Source organism: Aquarana catesbeiana, linkage group LG04 (assembly GCF_042186555.1).
Source record: "Aquarana catesbeiana isolate 2022-GZ linkage group LG04, ASM4218655v1, whole genome shotgun sequence".
Lineage (NCBI taxonomy): Eukaryota > Metazoa > Chordata > Amphibia > Anura > Ranidae > Aquarana > Aquarana catesbeiana.
In genome coordinates, this window is record NC_133327.1 from 52592479 (window position 1) to 52605979 (window position 13501).

General features: G+C 46.4%; 1 protein-coding gene across 2 annotated transcripts in view; it reads right to left on the reverse strand.

Moving 5' to 3' along the window:
* Positions 1-13065, reverse strand: part of LOC141139242 (uncharacterized) — a 67380-nt gene extending 54315 nt beyond the window's left edge. Inside the window, exon 1 of one of the 2 annotated variants that reach the window (XM_073625180.1) lies at positions 12810-13065. In XM_073625180.1, coding sequence (XP_073481281.1) covers positions 12810-12813 — 4 coding nt within the window. In that variant the 5' untranslated portion in view covers positions 12814-13065. The remainder of the gene's footprint in view (positions 1-12809) is intronic. The other variant, XM_073625179.1, reaches the window with a different exon arrangement.
* Positions 13066-13501: the final 436 nt, after the last annotated feature.

Genomic DNA, 13501 nt, shown 5'->3' on the forward strand with positions numbered 1-13501 from the left:
CTTAAGGCCTGTACACACGATCGGACTTTTTGACAACAAACATGCAAATTAGCTGTTTTGGAGCAACATCCAACCGTGTGTACGCTCCATCAGACAAACTTTTTCTGTTTCCATCGGACTTTTATTGGCTGTGCGAACGGACAAACTCTCCGGCAACAAAAGTCCGATGGAGCAAAGTTTGATCGTGTGTACACAAAAGCATTGGACTTTTGTACAAACTACAGTACGCGGCCGCGAGAATGTTTCCAGCGCGAACCCATTGCGCTGGTTCTCGGTGGCAGGGTACTGTACATCTTGCGCTGGCTGCAATAAGAAAAACACATTTTCCTATTGCGGCCAGTGCGAGAGGGAATTCCCCTCTGGGGGAATACCAGGCCCTTAGGTCTGGTATGGATTCCAAGGGGAACCCCCCTACGCCGAAAAAACGGCGTGGGTCTCCCCAAAATCCATACCAGACCCTTATCCAAGCACACAGCCCGGCCGGTCAGGAAAAGGGGTGGGGACGAGCGAGCGAGCAAGGGGTACATGGTACCCCTACCCATTCACCTAGGGAAAAAAGTGTCAAGAAAAAAAAAAAAAAAAAAAACACAGTACTCGGGTTTTTAAAGTAATTTATTAGGCCGCTCCGGGGGTCTTCTTCCGACTCCGGGGGTCTCTCAAGCATCTTCTCCCTCTCTCCAATGTCGTCTCTGCGCTCTCTGGTTCTTCTCCGGTGCCTTCTTCCTTCTGCCGGGCTCCTCCACTATCTTTTGCCGCTCTTTTTCTAGCGGAGGAGCCCGGACATCTGGATCGTCTTCTTCCCTCTTCTCTTCCAGAGATGTTGACACGACGCTCTCTCCGGCTATAATGCTGTCTGTGTGCTCTATGACTTATATAGGCTGTGACCCCGCCCCCCTATGACATCACAGTCCCAGGGCATGCTGGGACTGTGAGGTCATAGGGGGCGTGGTCATGTCATCCTATGACCTCGCCCCCTTATGACCTCACGGTCCCAGCATGCCACGGGACTGTGATGTCATAGGGGCGGGGTCACCGCCTATATAAGTCATAGAGCCACCAGAGAGAGGGAGAAGATGGAGAAACCCCCGGAGTCGCAAGAAGACCCCCAGAGCGGCCTAATAAATTACTTTAAAAACCTGAGTACTGTGTTTTTTTCTTGACACTTTTTTCCCTAGGTGAATGGATAGGGGTACCATGTACCCCATACTCATTCACAAAGGGTGGGGGGCTGGGATCTGGGGGCCCCCTTATTAAAGGGGGCTCCTGGATTCCGATATGCCCCCCGCCCGCAGACCCCGACAACCAACGGCCAGGGTTGTCGGGAAGAGGCCCTTGTCCTCATCAACATGGGGACAAGGTGCTTTGGGGTGGGGGGGCCGCAGGGCGCTCCCTCCCCCAAAGCACCCACCCCCCATGTTGAGGGCATGTGGCCTGGTATGGCTCAGGAGGGGGGGGGGGGGGGCGCTCGCTCGTCCCCACCCCCTTTCCTGACCGGCCGGGCTGCGTGCTCGGATAAGGGTCTGGTATGGATTGGGGGGCACCCCCACGCCATTTTTTCGGCGTAGGGGGTTCCCCTTAAAATCCATACCAGACCTAAGGGCCTGGTATGCCCCTGGAGGGGAACCCATGACGTTTGTTTATATAAAATTTGGCGTGGAGTTCCCCCTCAAGATTCATACCAAACACAGTGCCTGGCATTGGCAGGGATCCAAGTCGGATCCCCCCACCAGTGTGAACTCGGCTCACAAGGTGTCAATCTCGCCAATAAAAGTGGCGAGATTGACACAATATCAGACAACAATACAGAAGTTGACCAAAGGGTGGTGGTGGTAAAGAGCGGAAAAACCACGTGATTTGGTGAAAGTTGGCGGGAAAAGTCCTGCCGTCTGTATGCAAGACAAACTTCTGAACAACGCCCTTTGTACAAAAATCCAAAGGGAAAGTTTGTACAAAGTCCTATCGTGTGTATGGGGCTTAAGTTGTTTGTTTTTTACTTATGTTATAGTTCTTGTTATTTCTTAGGTATTTTTGGAAAGGCACACACCTGTCTATATAAGGTCCCACAGTTAACAGTGCATATCAGAGCAAAGACCAAGTCTTGAAGTCCAAGGAATTGTCTGTAGACCTCCAAGACAGTATTTTATTGAGGCACAGAAAAATGTCTGCAGCTATGAAAGTCCTAATCAGCACAGTGGCCTCCATCTTCCGTAAATGGAAGACGTGTGGAACCACCAGGACCCTTCCTAGAGAGGGCCGCTGGTCAAAGACAAAGACTGAACTCTGTGGCCTGAATGGCAAGCATCATGTCTGGAGGAAACCAGGTGCCACTCATCACCTGGCCAATACCACCCCTACAGTGAAGCAGCATCATGCCGTAGGGATGTTTTTCTGCAGCGGGAACTGGGAGACTAGTCAGGATCGAGGGAAAGATGAATGCAGCAATGTACAGAGTCATCAATGAAAACCTGCTCCAGAGCACTCTTGACTTCAGACTGGGGCGAAGGTTCATCTTCCAACAGGACAATGACCCTAAGAACACAGCCAACATAACAAAGGAGTGACTATGGGACAACTCTGTAAATGTCCTTAAGTGGCCCAGCCAGAGCCCAGACTTGAACTCTATTAAACATCTATGGAGAGATCTGAAAATGGTTGTGCACCGACGCTCCCTATCCAACCTGATGAGCTTGAGAGGTCCTGCGAAGAAGAATGGGAGAAACTGCCCAAAAATAGGTGTGCCAAACTTGTAGCATCATACCCAAAAAGACTTGAGGCTGTAATTGGTGCCAAAGGTGCTTCAACAAAGTGTTGAGCAAAGGCTCTGAATACTTATATACGTGTATGATAATATAATATGTGATTTTTTTTATAATTTTTTTATTTTTCATAAATTTGCAAAGATTTCAAACAAACTTCTTTTGCGTTATGGGGCATTATGGGGTGTTTGTAGAGTTTTGAGTAAAATAATGAATTTAATCCATTTTGGAATAAGGCTGTAACATAACAAAATGTGGAAAAAGTGAAGTGCTGTGAATACTTTTTCGGATACACTGTATATCTCCTGCCATATACTCACTTCACTGATTGAGGATATTTAGCGACTACACTTTGTATAATATGTCCATTTATATTACATTCATGGAGTGCTTTTTCTTGTGCTTTATTGGAGGTTGTTATATGTTACATTTCTCAAAGATCAGACTTCACTTTTGTGCTAACCTATGGTTTTAAATTGTTCAATAAAAATGTGTGGTTTTTAAATTATTTGTGGTTCTTTTTGGGGAAGTATGTGCACCCTTTGAAAGTTCCATACTCTGCTCTGCATACTGATTTATAGGGATGTGGTGCATTTTGCCCTTACCAACACCACATTTCGACACTAAAATCTTCATCAACCACTGGGACTATATGCAGGGCTCTGCAAGCTCATTTCAGATTATTGACCCAGAGTTTGAAATACTCTGTACTGCTGGAGGACTCTGCTGATCTTTTATTAAAAAGAATCAAGCAACAAATTGTATACAAAAGTAAAAAGCAAAGCCATAATACAATCATACTTCAACAGAAAACAAAAGAATACACATCCATGTTCAAAATATATGCCTTTCTCAATATGGCAGTCATCAACTCATTATGCGGGGCTCCCACCATCCCTGTGCTGACTTCCTCCTGGGGCTGTACCCATTATGAGGGGCTCCCACCATCCCGGTGCTGTGCTCATTATGAGGGGCTCCCAACATCCCTGTGCTGTGCTGACTTCCTGGGTTTGTACCCCTGCTGCGCTCATTATGAGGGGCTCCCAACATCCCTGTGCTGTGCTGAATTCCTTCTGGGGCTGTACCCCTGCTGTGTTCATTATGAGGGGCTCCCACTATCCCTGTGCTCATTATGAGGGGCTCCCACTATCCCTGTGCTGTGCTCATTATGAGGGGCTCCCACCATCCCTGTGCTGTACCGACTTCCTCCTGGGGCTGTACCCCTGCTGTGCTCATTATGGGGGGGCTCCCACCATCCCTGTGCTGTGCTGATTTCCTGGGTTTGTACCCCTCCTGTGCTCATTATGGGGGGCTCCCACCACCCCTGTGCTGTGCTCATTATGAGGGCTCCCACCATCCCTGTGCTGTACTGACTTCCTCCTGGGGCTGTACCCCTGCTGTGCTCATTATAAGGGGCTCCCACCATCCCTGTGCTGTGCTGACTTCCTGGGTTTTTAACCTCATCATAACGAATAATCGTAATTATGACAATAATAAAACAATATTAACGAAACGAACATTCTTATTTTGTCCGATTCTGAATCTCCCATCCACTACCAGTACCAGTCTCCTGCTCCCATATTAAAAAAGGTAATTTTCCCAACCCTCACTCAGCAGCAGAAGAAAACCTCTGATTGGTCAACAAAACACCAGTCACGTTTCCGTTGTAACGGAATTTGGATCCGAAATTCATCAATGAAATTTCGTATTTCGTATACAATTCGGAAGCATAGAAATTCGTATTTCGGATGCTTCCCGAATGTACGAATTTTTGGAAATTCGTACGAAACGAACAGCAGATGTCTAAAACACAGTTAATTTGCTGCACTGCAGTACTGTGCGATTTGGTTACAGTGCATTTTTATAAGTAGTGCATGCACTACTTTTGGTGCAATACACTAATGCCTCGTACACACGAGCGGACTTTACAGCAGACTTTTCGACGGACTTTCTGAATGAACGGACTTGCCTACACACAATCAACCAAAGTCCGTCGAATTCGTACATGATGACGTACGACCGGACTAAAATAAGGACGTTCATAGCCAGTAGCCAATAGCTGCCCTAGCGTGGCTTTTTGTCCGTCGAACTAGCATACAGACGAGCTGACTTTTCGACCGGACTCGAGTCCGTCGGATAGATTTGAAACATGTTTCAAATCTAAGTCCGTCCAACTTTTGAGAAAAAAAAGTTCGCTGGAGCCCACACACGATCGAATTGTCCGACGAAATCCCATCCGCCAGGCAAAGTCTGCCGTAAAGTCAGCTTGTGTGTACGCGGCATAAGATTTCAGCTCATTCAAATGAATGGGCAGAAAATGGCATTACACGGATTCGCACATAAATTCCTGTGCAGTTCCAGTGTGAACCGACACCCTTCCTATCTCCACCCTCTAATGTAGCCTTTCTCAACCTTTATACCCCAGAGCCACCCTTGAAATAATGTTCAGAACTTAGGGAACCACTTCTAAATCCAATTCATGGGGGTCAGTGGGAACATCTGAACATCTTTTACCAAGATGTTCAGAATGCCTCCCTTAGGCCCCTTTCACACAATCGGACCGTTCAGGTCCGCGCCTGTCAGTTTTGACGGCGGACCTGAACGGGCGATCCATGTTAGCCTATGGAGCGTCGGATGTCAGCTGACATCCGACCCCGTCCGATCCGCTAAAAGCAGAGGGATGGCTCTACGTCCAGGTCCGTCGCTGGCGGATCGGGTGAGATCTGACGAAAACAGACACGCTGTCCGTTTTCGTCCGATCCCTCCATAGGCAGCAGCGGCGCCTGACAAGCCCCTCCCCGCTCAGTGAGCAGAGAGGGACCTGTCATCCGCCGGCTCAGCGGAGATCAACGGACTGATCTCCCGCTGAGCCGGCGGACCGAGGCAGGCTCCGTAGAAACGGAGTCCGCCTCGTGTGAAAGGGGCCTTAGACAGCTAAAAGATCATTATTGTCCCTGGTGTCTAATATGTGGCCCAAGGGCCACATATAGTCTTATAGTATATGATGACCTCAGCAGTCTTTAGTGGGAACATTGATTAGGGTAATAGCATTGATCTCTATTAGCCTTGGGTAACATTTTCCCAGTTGTTTATTGTCTTCTGTAGCATATCCCCAGTCAAAAATAGAGCATGTGCACACTCTCTAAACCAGGGGTCTCACCCTCATTTCCTCTATTAGGTCTGCAGTTTACATCCTCTCAAGCATTACATATAGTGAGCATTATGTGCAGCCCTTTGGTAATGCCAGGGGCTGCAAAGCCCTCTTTAGTTCGTAAGTTGACAACCACTGATTAATGTCATGCAAAGGGGTAGGTCAATCAGCCACAATTCAAGGAACCAATACCAACCTCTAGAAGAACCCTAGGGTTCCACGGAGCCCTGGTTGAGAAATGCTGCTCTAATGCATTAAACATGGTGGTCCTGCTTTCATTTAGGGTCCTTTCACACTGAGGCAGTTTGCAGGCGCTATTGCGCTAATAATAGCGCCGCAGACCGACCCGAAAGTGCGGCTGCTTTGATTCCAGTGTGAAAGCCCTGAGGACTTTCACACTGGAGCGATGCGCTGGCAGGACGGTAAAAAAAAGTCCTGCTAGCAGCATCTTCGGAGCGGTGAAGGAGCGGTGTGTATACCGCTCCTGACCATTGAAATCAATGGGATGGCGCGGCTATACCACCGGCAAAGCGCCTCTGCAGAGGCGCTTTACGGTGGTTTTTAACCCCTTCTCGGCCGCTAGCGGGGGGTAAAACCGCCCTGCAAGCTGGGCCGCATACCGACGGTAAAGTGCCGCTTACAATAGCGGCGCTTTACCGCCGACGCCGCAGTGTGAAAGGGGCCTTAGAGGGAGATGTATGAGTGGACAGATCGTGATAAAAACTTTGCTTCATTGCTCTTGCTTTGTTATCTGAAATGCAAAAATTAGATAAAGTGGAATATTCATCTCCAGCCACAAATATTATGGGAAACATTTCACTATGAACTTTCACAGGAGCCGTTGCTTGGTTTGATTCATTTCCTCATTAGCGGCAATTTGCGTGCGATGCAGGTAACTTATTACTGCAGAAAGCAATTGAGGACAAACAGAAAAACAAACCAAAAAGTCGGAGAGAGAAGTATTTCTCAATGCAAATTTACATTCTTACACACAGAGCGCGTCTCTGAAATACGAACTCAGTGGAACTTCTTCTTATTATAGAGGACTTGTCATTAAAATTCACACTTCACGTGGATTGATAGGTCACATGGCAGCATAACCAAATCACTTTATAAAAAAAAACAGCTCTTCTCTCAAGAAAAAAAAAATAATTCCTTAGGCTAGGGTGACCAGATGTCCCCAGTTTCCACAGACAGTCCCCAATTTTAGACTGACCCCAGGAAAAAAAGTGTCCCTGATTTATCCCTGGTTAAAAGACTTTTCTTTGATTGGCCTAGAGCATGAGGAAGGAGGGGAGGGGTTTGTCTGCTCTCGGCTGTGTCCGGGGTTATTGATCATGTTAAATGTCGACATTACGTGGTTACATATAGTTAGCCTGGTTGAAAAAAGACACAAGTCCATATAGTTCAACCAATAAAAGGGGATCCAGAGGAAGGCAAAAAAACCCCAGCAAAGCAATAACCAATTTGCTCCAGCAGGGGAAAAAGTTCCTTCCTGATCCCCCGAGAAGCAATTTGATTTTCCCTGGATCAACTTTACCTATAAATATTAGTATCCATTTATATTATGTACATTTAGGAAAGAATCCAGCCCTTTTTTAAAGAAATGGCTAGAAACAGTTCGAGGGAGTCTATTCCACATTTTCACAGCTCTTACTGTGAGGAACCCTTTCCGTGTTTGGAGAATAAATGTATTTTCCTCTAGACATAAAAGGATGCCCCCTTGTCCTCTATGATGACCTTAAAGAGGAAGTAAAGGGCCAGATCACATGAAAATGACTGCTGCCTTCTGCCTGGGAATCTACAGTATACAATCTCCCTGTACTGATCGTGTTGTATTAAACCAAGTGACATTATACAAGAATAAACCATCATTTCTACAGATTATTAAACTAGATCAGAAGAGCATGGGCTACTTGAAGTGGTTCTAAAGGCAGGTTTTCTACCGGAATACATTCTCTGCATTAAAAGTAAAAAAACCTTTCACTGTTTGTACCTTTCCATCCCACCCTAAACACTTACCTGACACCGCTCTCCATCCAGCGCTGTCCCCACCTGCAGCCCCACTCTGCTCTCTCTTCCTGCATTCATGGGCTTGGCTGAGAGCAGTGGAAGCCATTGGTTCCCGCTGCTGAGAGTCAAATTTAATGAGGAAGTAGGGGGTGGGGCCGAGCCGTGCATGTCAATGGACGCACACAGCCTGGCTCAGGATCAACCCCGCACGAGTGTCCTCAGAGACCAGGAGGAGCCAAAAGTGCAAGGGACTCCAGAAGAGGTAGTACGGGACCACTCTGTGTAATACTTGCACAGAGCAGGTAAGTATAATATGTTTGTTTTTCTAATTTAAAAAAAAATAAATAAATTATAACTTTGCAATCACTTTAAGGCAGAACACCAGTCAAAAAAAATTTAATTATTAAAAGATACATAAAAAAATAATTATATATATATATATATATATATATATATATATATATATATATAAGCTTCTGTAATCTGTAATCCGGAGCTTTGTTAGTTTTGCTTGATTAAATGATTTCCAGCATCGTACAACCAAATTGTCCTGACCCCAGTCATACCTGTGACTGGATAGTGAAAGAAAAGCTTCTCTCCCCTATTGAAATGGCTTATTCTGATTTCATTGCACACTGTGAGCTTCTTACAGTTTACATCAGAAGCTGCAGCAAGTCACACAGAGCAATAATAGAGGCTCAGCATTACTTGTGGTCATTGTATTCAAGATTCTATGGACAGCCTCCTGCCAGCCCCTCCCACCAGCTGTGATCTGTCATAGAGAAGCACAGAGACCTAGTGATGATGTCATAGTCTAAAATGAGGGATGTCATGAAAATAGAAAGGTTTTCTTTTTTTCTTAGCGTGTTGAGGAGGGTGGAAAGGAGGAATCGGCCCAAGTTCAGACTTTTTTTTTTTAAGCCTCTGACATTGTGAGAAAAGATTAGAACTTCCCTTCCTGTCTTAGTGAGAGGACATTAGAGGAGAGGGAAGAGATGGAGACTCTCCATTAGCAGAGACAGCATTTCTCGTCCTTCTGAGGGGGGAATCTCAGAAAGCCTGCCTGCTCAGCGGTGATTAGCTGACAGATTCCCTGCTGTGCAGACAGACTCCAATGGAGCCGCTCCATGTGGAAGGGGCCCAACACATCTTAGTGCCTTTTGCAGTTTAGACACTAGGGGGAGCCCTCATAGTCTCTGTGTTATTACTCTGCTTTAACTTCTGAGACAAATTATACCCCACATACTCCCATACTATCATTGTGAAACAAAGCAGTAGAGCACAATTATTGATTCAAGAGGTAAATCGGAAGTCCCACTGACCCGGTCACCCAACAAATACTAGGGGTGAAACAGTGTATAGAGCCAACCAGTTCCACACACAAGAACACAGCACAAGAATATACTTCACCCCATTCTCTGGAAGGTGCTGCAGGCAGATTCAGGGTCACGGTTTCCTTTGGGAGAAAGTGTCCCAGATATCTCATGGATGTCCCCTCCTCTTCCACACCACGAGTACTAAATCTTGTGTATAAGATGAGCAGCAAGAGGTAAGGAATACATTCCCCGGGTGTAGGATCTCCGCACTGCTAGGACTCCTCATTACACCTCACAAACCAGAATGGCAAAACAAGCATTATGGGAACAAGGAAATACTTCGCAAGTCTAGCTCTGGGTTCATGCTTATAGAGTGATAGATATAGATAGAGAGATAGAGATATATATATATATATATATATATATATATATATATATATATATATATATATATATATATATATATATATATATATATATTCTTGCTGGCAGTAATACCCTATACAACACCTGTCATGTTACATGCACGAAGTTCAAATGTACCCGATTTGCTAGGAAGCCCCGCCCCCTAACCTCCTAGACACAGGTAGCCCCCCCGCCGGCCGCACAGCATTTCTACAAGCTAAGACACAAACTTCCATTCAGGCCACTTGCAAGCGCATTCAGGGCTGATAGCGTATATTTACACTCACTACTGTATGCATGTAAATGTAAGTACAAATGTTCACATCATTAACCACTTCAGCCCCGGAAGAATTTACCCCCTTCCTGACCAGAGCAATTTTTACGATTCGGCACTGCGTCGCGTTAGCTGACAATTGCGCGGTCGTGCGACGTTGTACCCAAACGAAATCAACGTCCTTTTTTTCCCCACAAATAAAGCTTTCTTTTGGTGGTATTTGATTGCCTCTGTGGTTTTTATTTTTTGCGATATAAACAAAAAAAAGAGCGACGATTTTGAAAAAAAACAAAAAAAAAAAAAACACAATATTTTATCATTTTTGCTGTAATAAAAATCCCCCTTTTTTTTTTAAAAGCAATTTTTTCTCAGTTTAGGCCGATATGTATTCTTCTACATATTTTTGTTAAAAAAAAAAAAAAAAAAATCACAATAAGCGTATATTGATTGGTTTGTGCAAAAGTTATAGCGTCTACAAAATAGGGGATAGATTTATAGCATTTTTATTTTTTTACAAGTAATAGCGGTGATCTGCGATTTTTATCGTGACTGTGACATTATGTTGGACACATCGAACAATTCTGACACATTTTTGGGCCCATGGGCATTAAATAAAGCAATCGGTGCTATAAAAAATGCATCGATTACTGTAAAAATGTCACTGACAGTGACGGGGTTAACACTAGGGGGCGCTCAAGAGGTTAACTGTGTTCCCTGGGAGGTGATTCTAACTGAAGGGGGAGGGGACTGACTAGAGGAAGTGACAGATCATGGTTCCTAGCTAATAGGAACACACGATCTGTCATTCCTCTCAGAATAAAACACGGATTTGTGCGTTTACACACACACTTCCGTGTTTTGTCCCCCGTGCTCGCGATCGCTCGTGGCCGGCAGTCATCGCGACCGTCGGCCATGAGCATCGGCACCCCCCGCTGTGCAGGGGGCCTGCTATATCGATCCCGCGAGCCGACCTACAGCTACCACGGTCCGCGGGATTGTGCCCACCTGCCGCAGGATAATGACAAGCGGTTAAATATAAATCATATGGAGGACGGAGGGGGCTGATTTTTTTTTTTTTTTTTTTTTATAAACACAGATGAGAGAACCGTGCTCAGCTGTGTGCACCATAGAATAACACACAGCTGCCTTCCGATCCATATAAAATGTACACATTACAGACCTGAGTGCAGAATATGTTGTACCCGTGTACATAGGCACTCTGTCTGGGCATTCTAATACGTTTTCATATAAAAAAAAAAAAAAAAAATCTCAAAGTCTGCACATTTCCTGATGCAGCCACACCACTACTTCTTAAAAAATAAGTTCACCTTTGGAAGATGTTACCTGTTCCTTCTGTATTTAGGGTAACCCACATAACATGTTCCCACTCCTTAACCACTTCCCGACCGGCGCACGCCGATGTACGTCGGCAGAATGGCAGGGCTGGGCAAATGGGCGTACAGGTACGTCCATTTGAATTCCCCGCCGTGTCATTGTGTGCACGCCGGCCAGGAGCTCCGTGAGTCGGGTCGCGGGTCCCGCGGACTCGATCGCTGCAGGGATACCCACGATCGTCTCACGGAGAGCAGGAACGGGGAGATGCTGATGTAAACAGCATCTCCCCGTTCTGCCTAGTGACAGTGTCACTGATCTCTGCTCCCTGTCATCGGAGCAGAGATCAGTGTACTGACACACACAGCCCCTCCCCCCTACAGTTAGAAACACCTCCCTAGTACTGATTTAACCCCTCCCTGCCCCCTAGTGGTTAACCCCTTCACTGCCGGTGTCATTTATACAGGAATCAATGCATTTTTATAGCACTGATTGCTGTATAAATGACAATGGTCCCAAAAATGTGTCAAAAATGTCCGACGTGTCCGCCATAATGTCGCAGTCACAATAAAAAAAAAAAAATAAAAAATAAAAAAAATCGCTGATCGCTGCCAAAACTAGTTAAAAAAAAAATTATTAATACAAATGCCATATCCCCTATTTTGTAAACGCTATAACTTTTGCGCAAACCAATCAATAAACGCTTATTGCGATTTTTTTTTACCAAAAATATGTAGAAGAATATGTATCGGCCTAAACTGAGGAAAAAAAATGTTTTTTTATATATTTTTGGGGGATATTTATTATAGCAAAAAGTAAAAAATAATGCGTTTTTTTTCAAAATTGTCACTCTTATTTTGTTTATAGAGCAAAAAATAAAAATTGCAGAGGTGATCAAATACCACCAAAAGAAAGCTCTATTTGTGGGGAAAAAAGGACGTCAATTTTGTTTGAGAGCAATGTCGCACGACCGCGCGATTGTCCGTTAAAGCGACGCAGTGCCGAATCGCAAAAAGTGCTCTGGTCAGGAAGGGGGTAAATTCTTCCGGGGCTGAAGCGGTTAAACCCCCCCCAGAGACAGTGACCTGTACGGGATCTTTTTCTTCAGCTCCGGGGCGAGCTCTGCTGGAGCCCCAGAAACAGCGGTAGCCAATCAGCGGATTCCTCAGATACAATGTCCACCAGGACCAGCCAATCGTTCTGGAGAGAGGCAGAACAGCGGTCTGCCAATGTAAACAAGGCCGATCACCGTTCTGCCATAGGGGACAATGGAGATCTTGTGTTTCTGCGAAGCAGAAAACACAGATCTCTGTTTTCTTTTAGTCAAAGCATCCCCCACAGTTAGAAAGCCCCCTAGGGACACACTTAACCCTTGGATCGCCCCTGATAAACCCTTTCCTGCCAGTGTCATTAGTACAGTAACTGCATGGGGGGGTGACAGAGATGAGACACACACAGGAGGGGGAGGGGGGGTATATCTCTCACATACAGAGCACTGTCGTGACACACACACACAGCCCCTCCACCCCCCAGACACTCCCCAGCCTCCACACTGCACCTACCCATAAGACATGGTACCCCTGTGTTCCTCCTCCGGGATCTCCGGGAGGAGAAATCCGAATCTTCTCTTCAGCTTCTACAGCTGCCGCTACTCCGGTCAGCGTACATTGGAAACTCACAGCGCGCGCGCTGCCTCTGATTGGCGGAAAGGGCTGACAGATGCGTCATACCAACCGCCCGAAGGCTGCCGGCGCCATTTTGACTTCGGCAGCGACCAGGAAGGAGGCGTCTTCTCGGATCTCCTGTGACAGGACAGCGCCCTATAGCGGAGTCATCTGGGACTACACCACAGCTCTTTTATCGGAGATAGTAAGTATCATTACTTTCCATGTAATCTTGTCAGTGAGGCCGGCATCAGGGGGGGGGCAGCCAGAGGCGGCTCTCTAATTTGCCTGATGGGTGTGTGGGAGAGAATGTCCCCAAGCTGGCGGGGTGAGCGGGCCGGACTGGTGAAGTGTCTTTTAGTATTGAGCGCTGCCTGCTGTGAGTTGTAGGGGAGGAGGGCGGGGCTTCCGGTCACTGCTGAACCCGTCAGGAGTGAGGGGGCGGGGCGGACTGGGGGGCGGGGAGGGGCGGACTGGTGAACTGTCTTTTTTGTATAAAGCGACGCGTGCTGTGAGTTGTAGGGGAGGAGGCGGGGCTTCCGGTCACTGCTGAACCCGTCAGGAGTGAGGGGGCGGGGCGGACTGGGGGG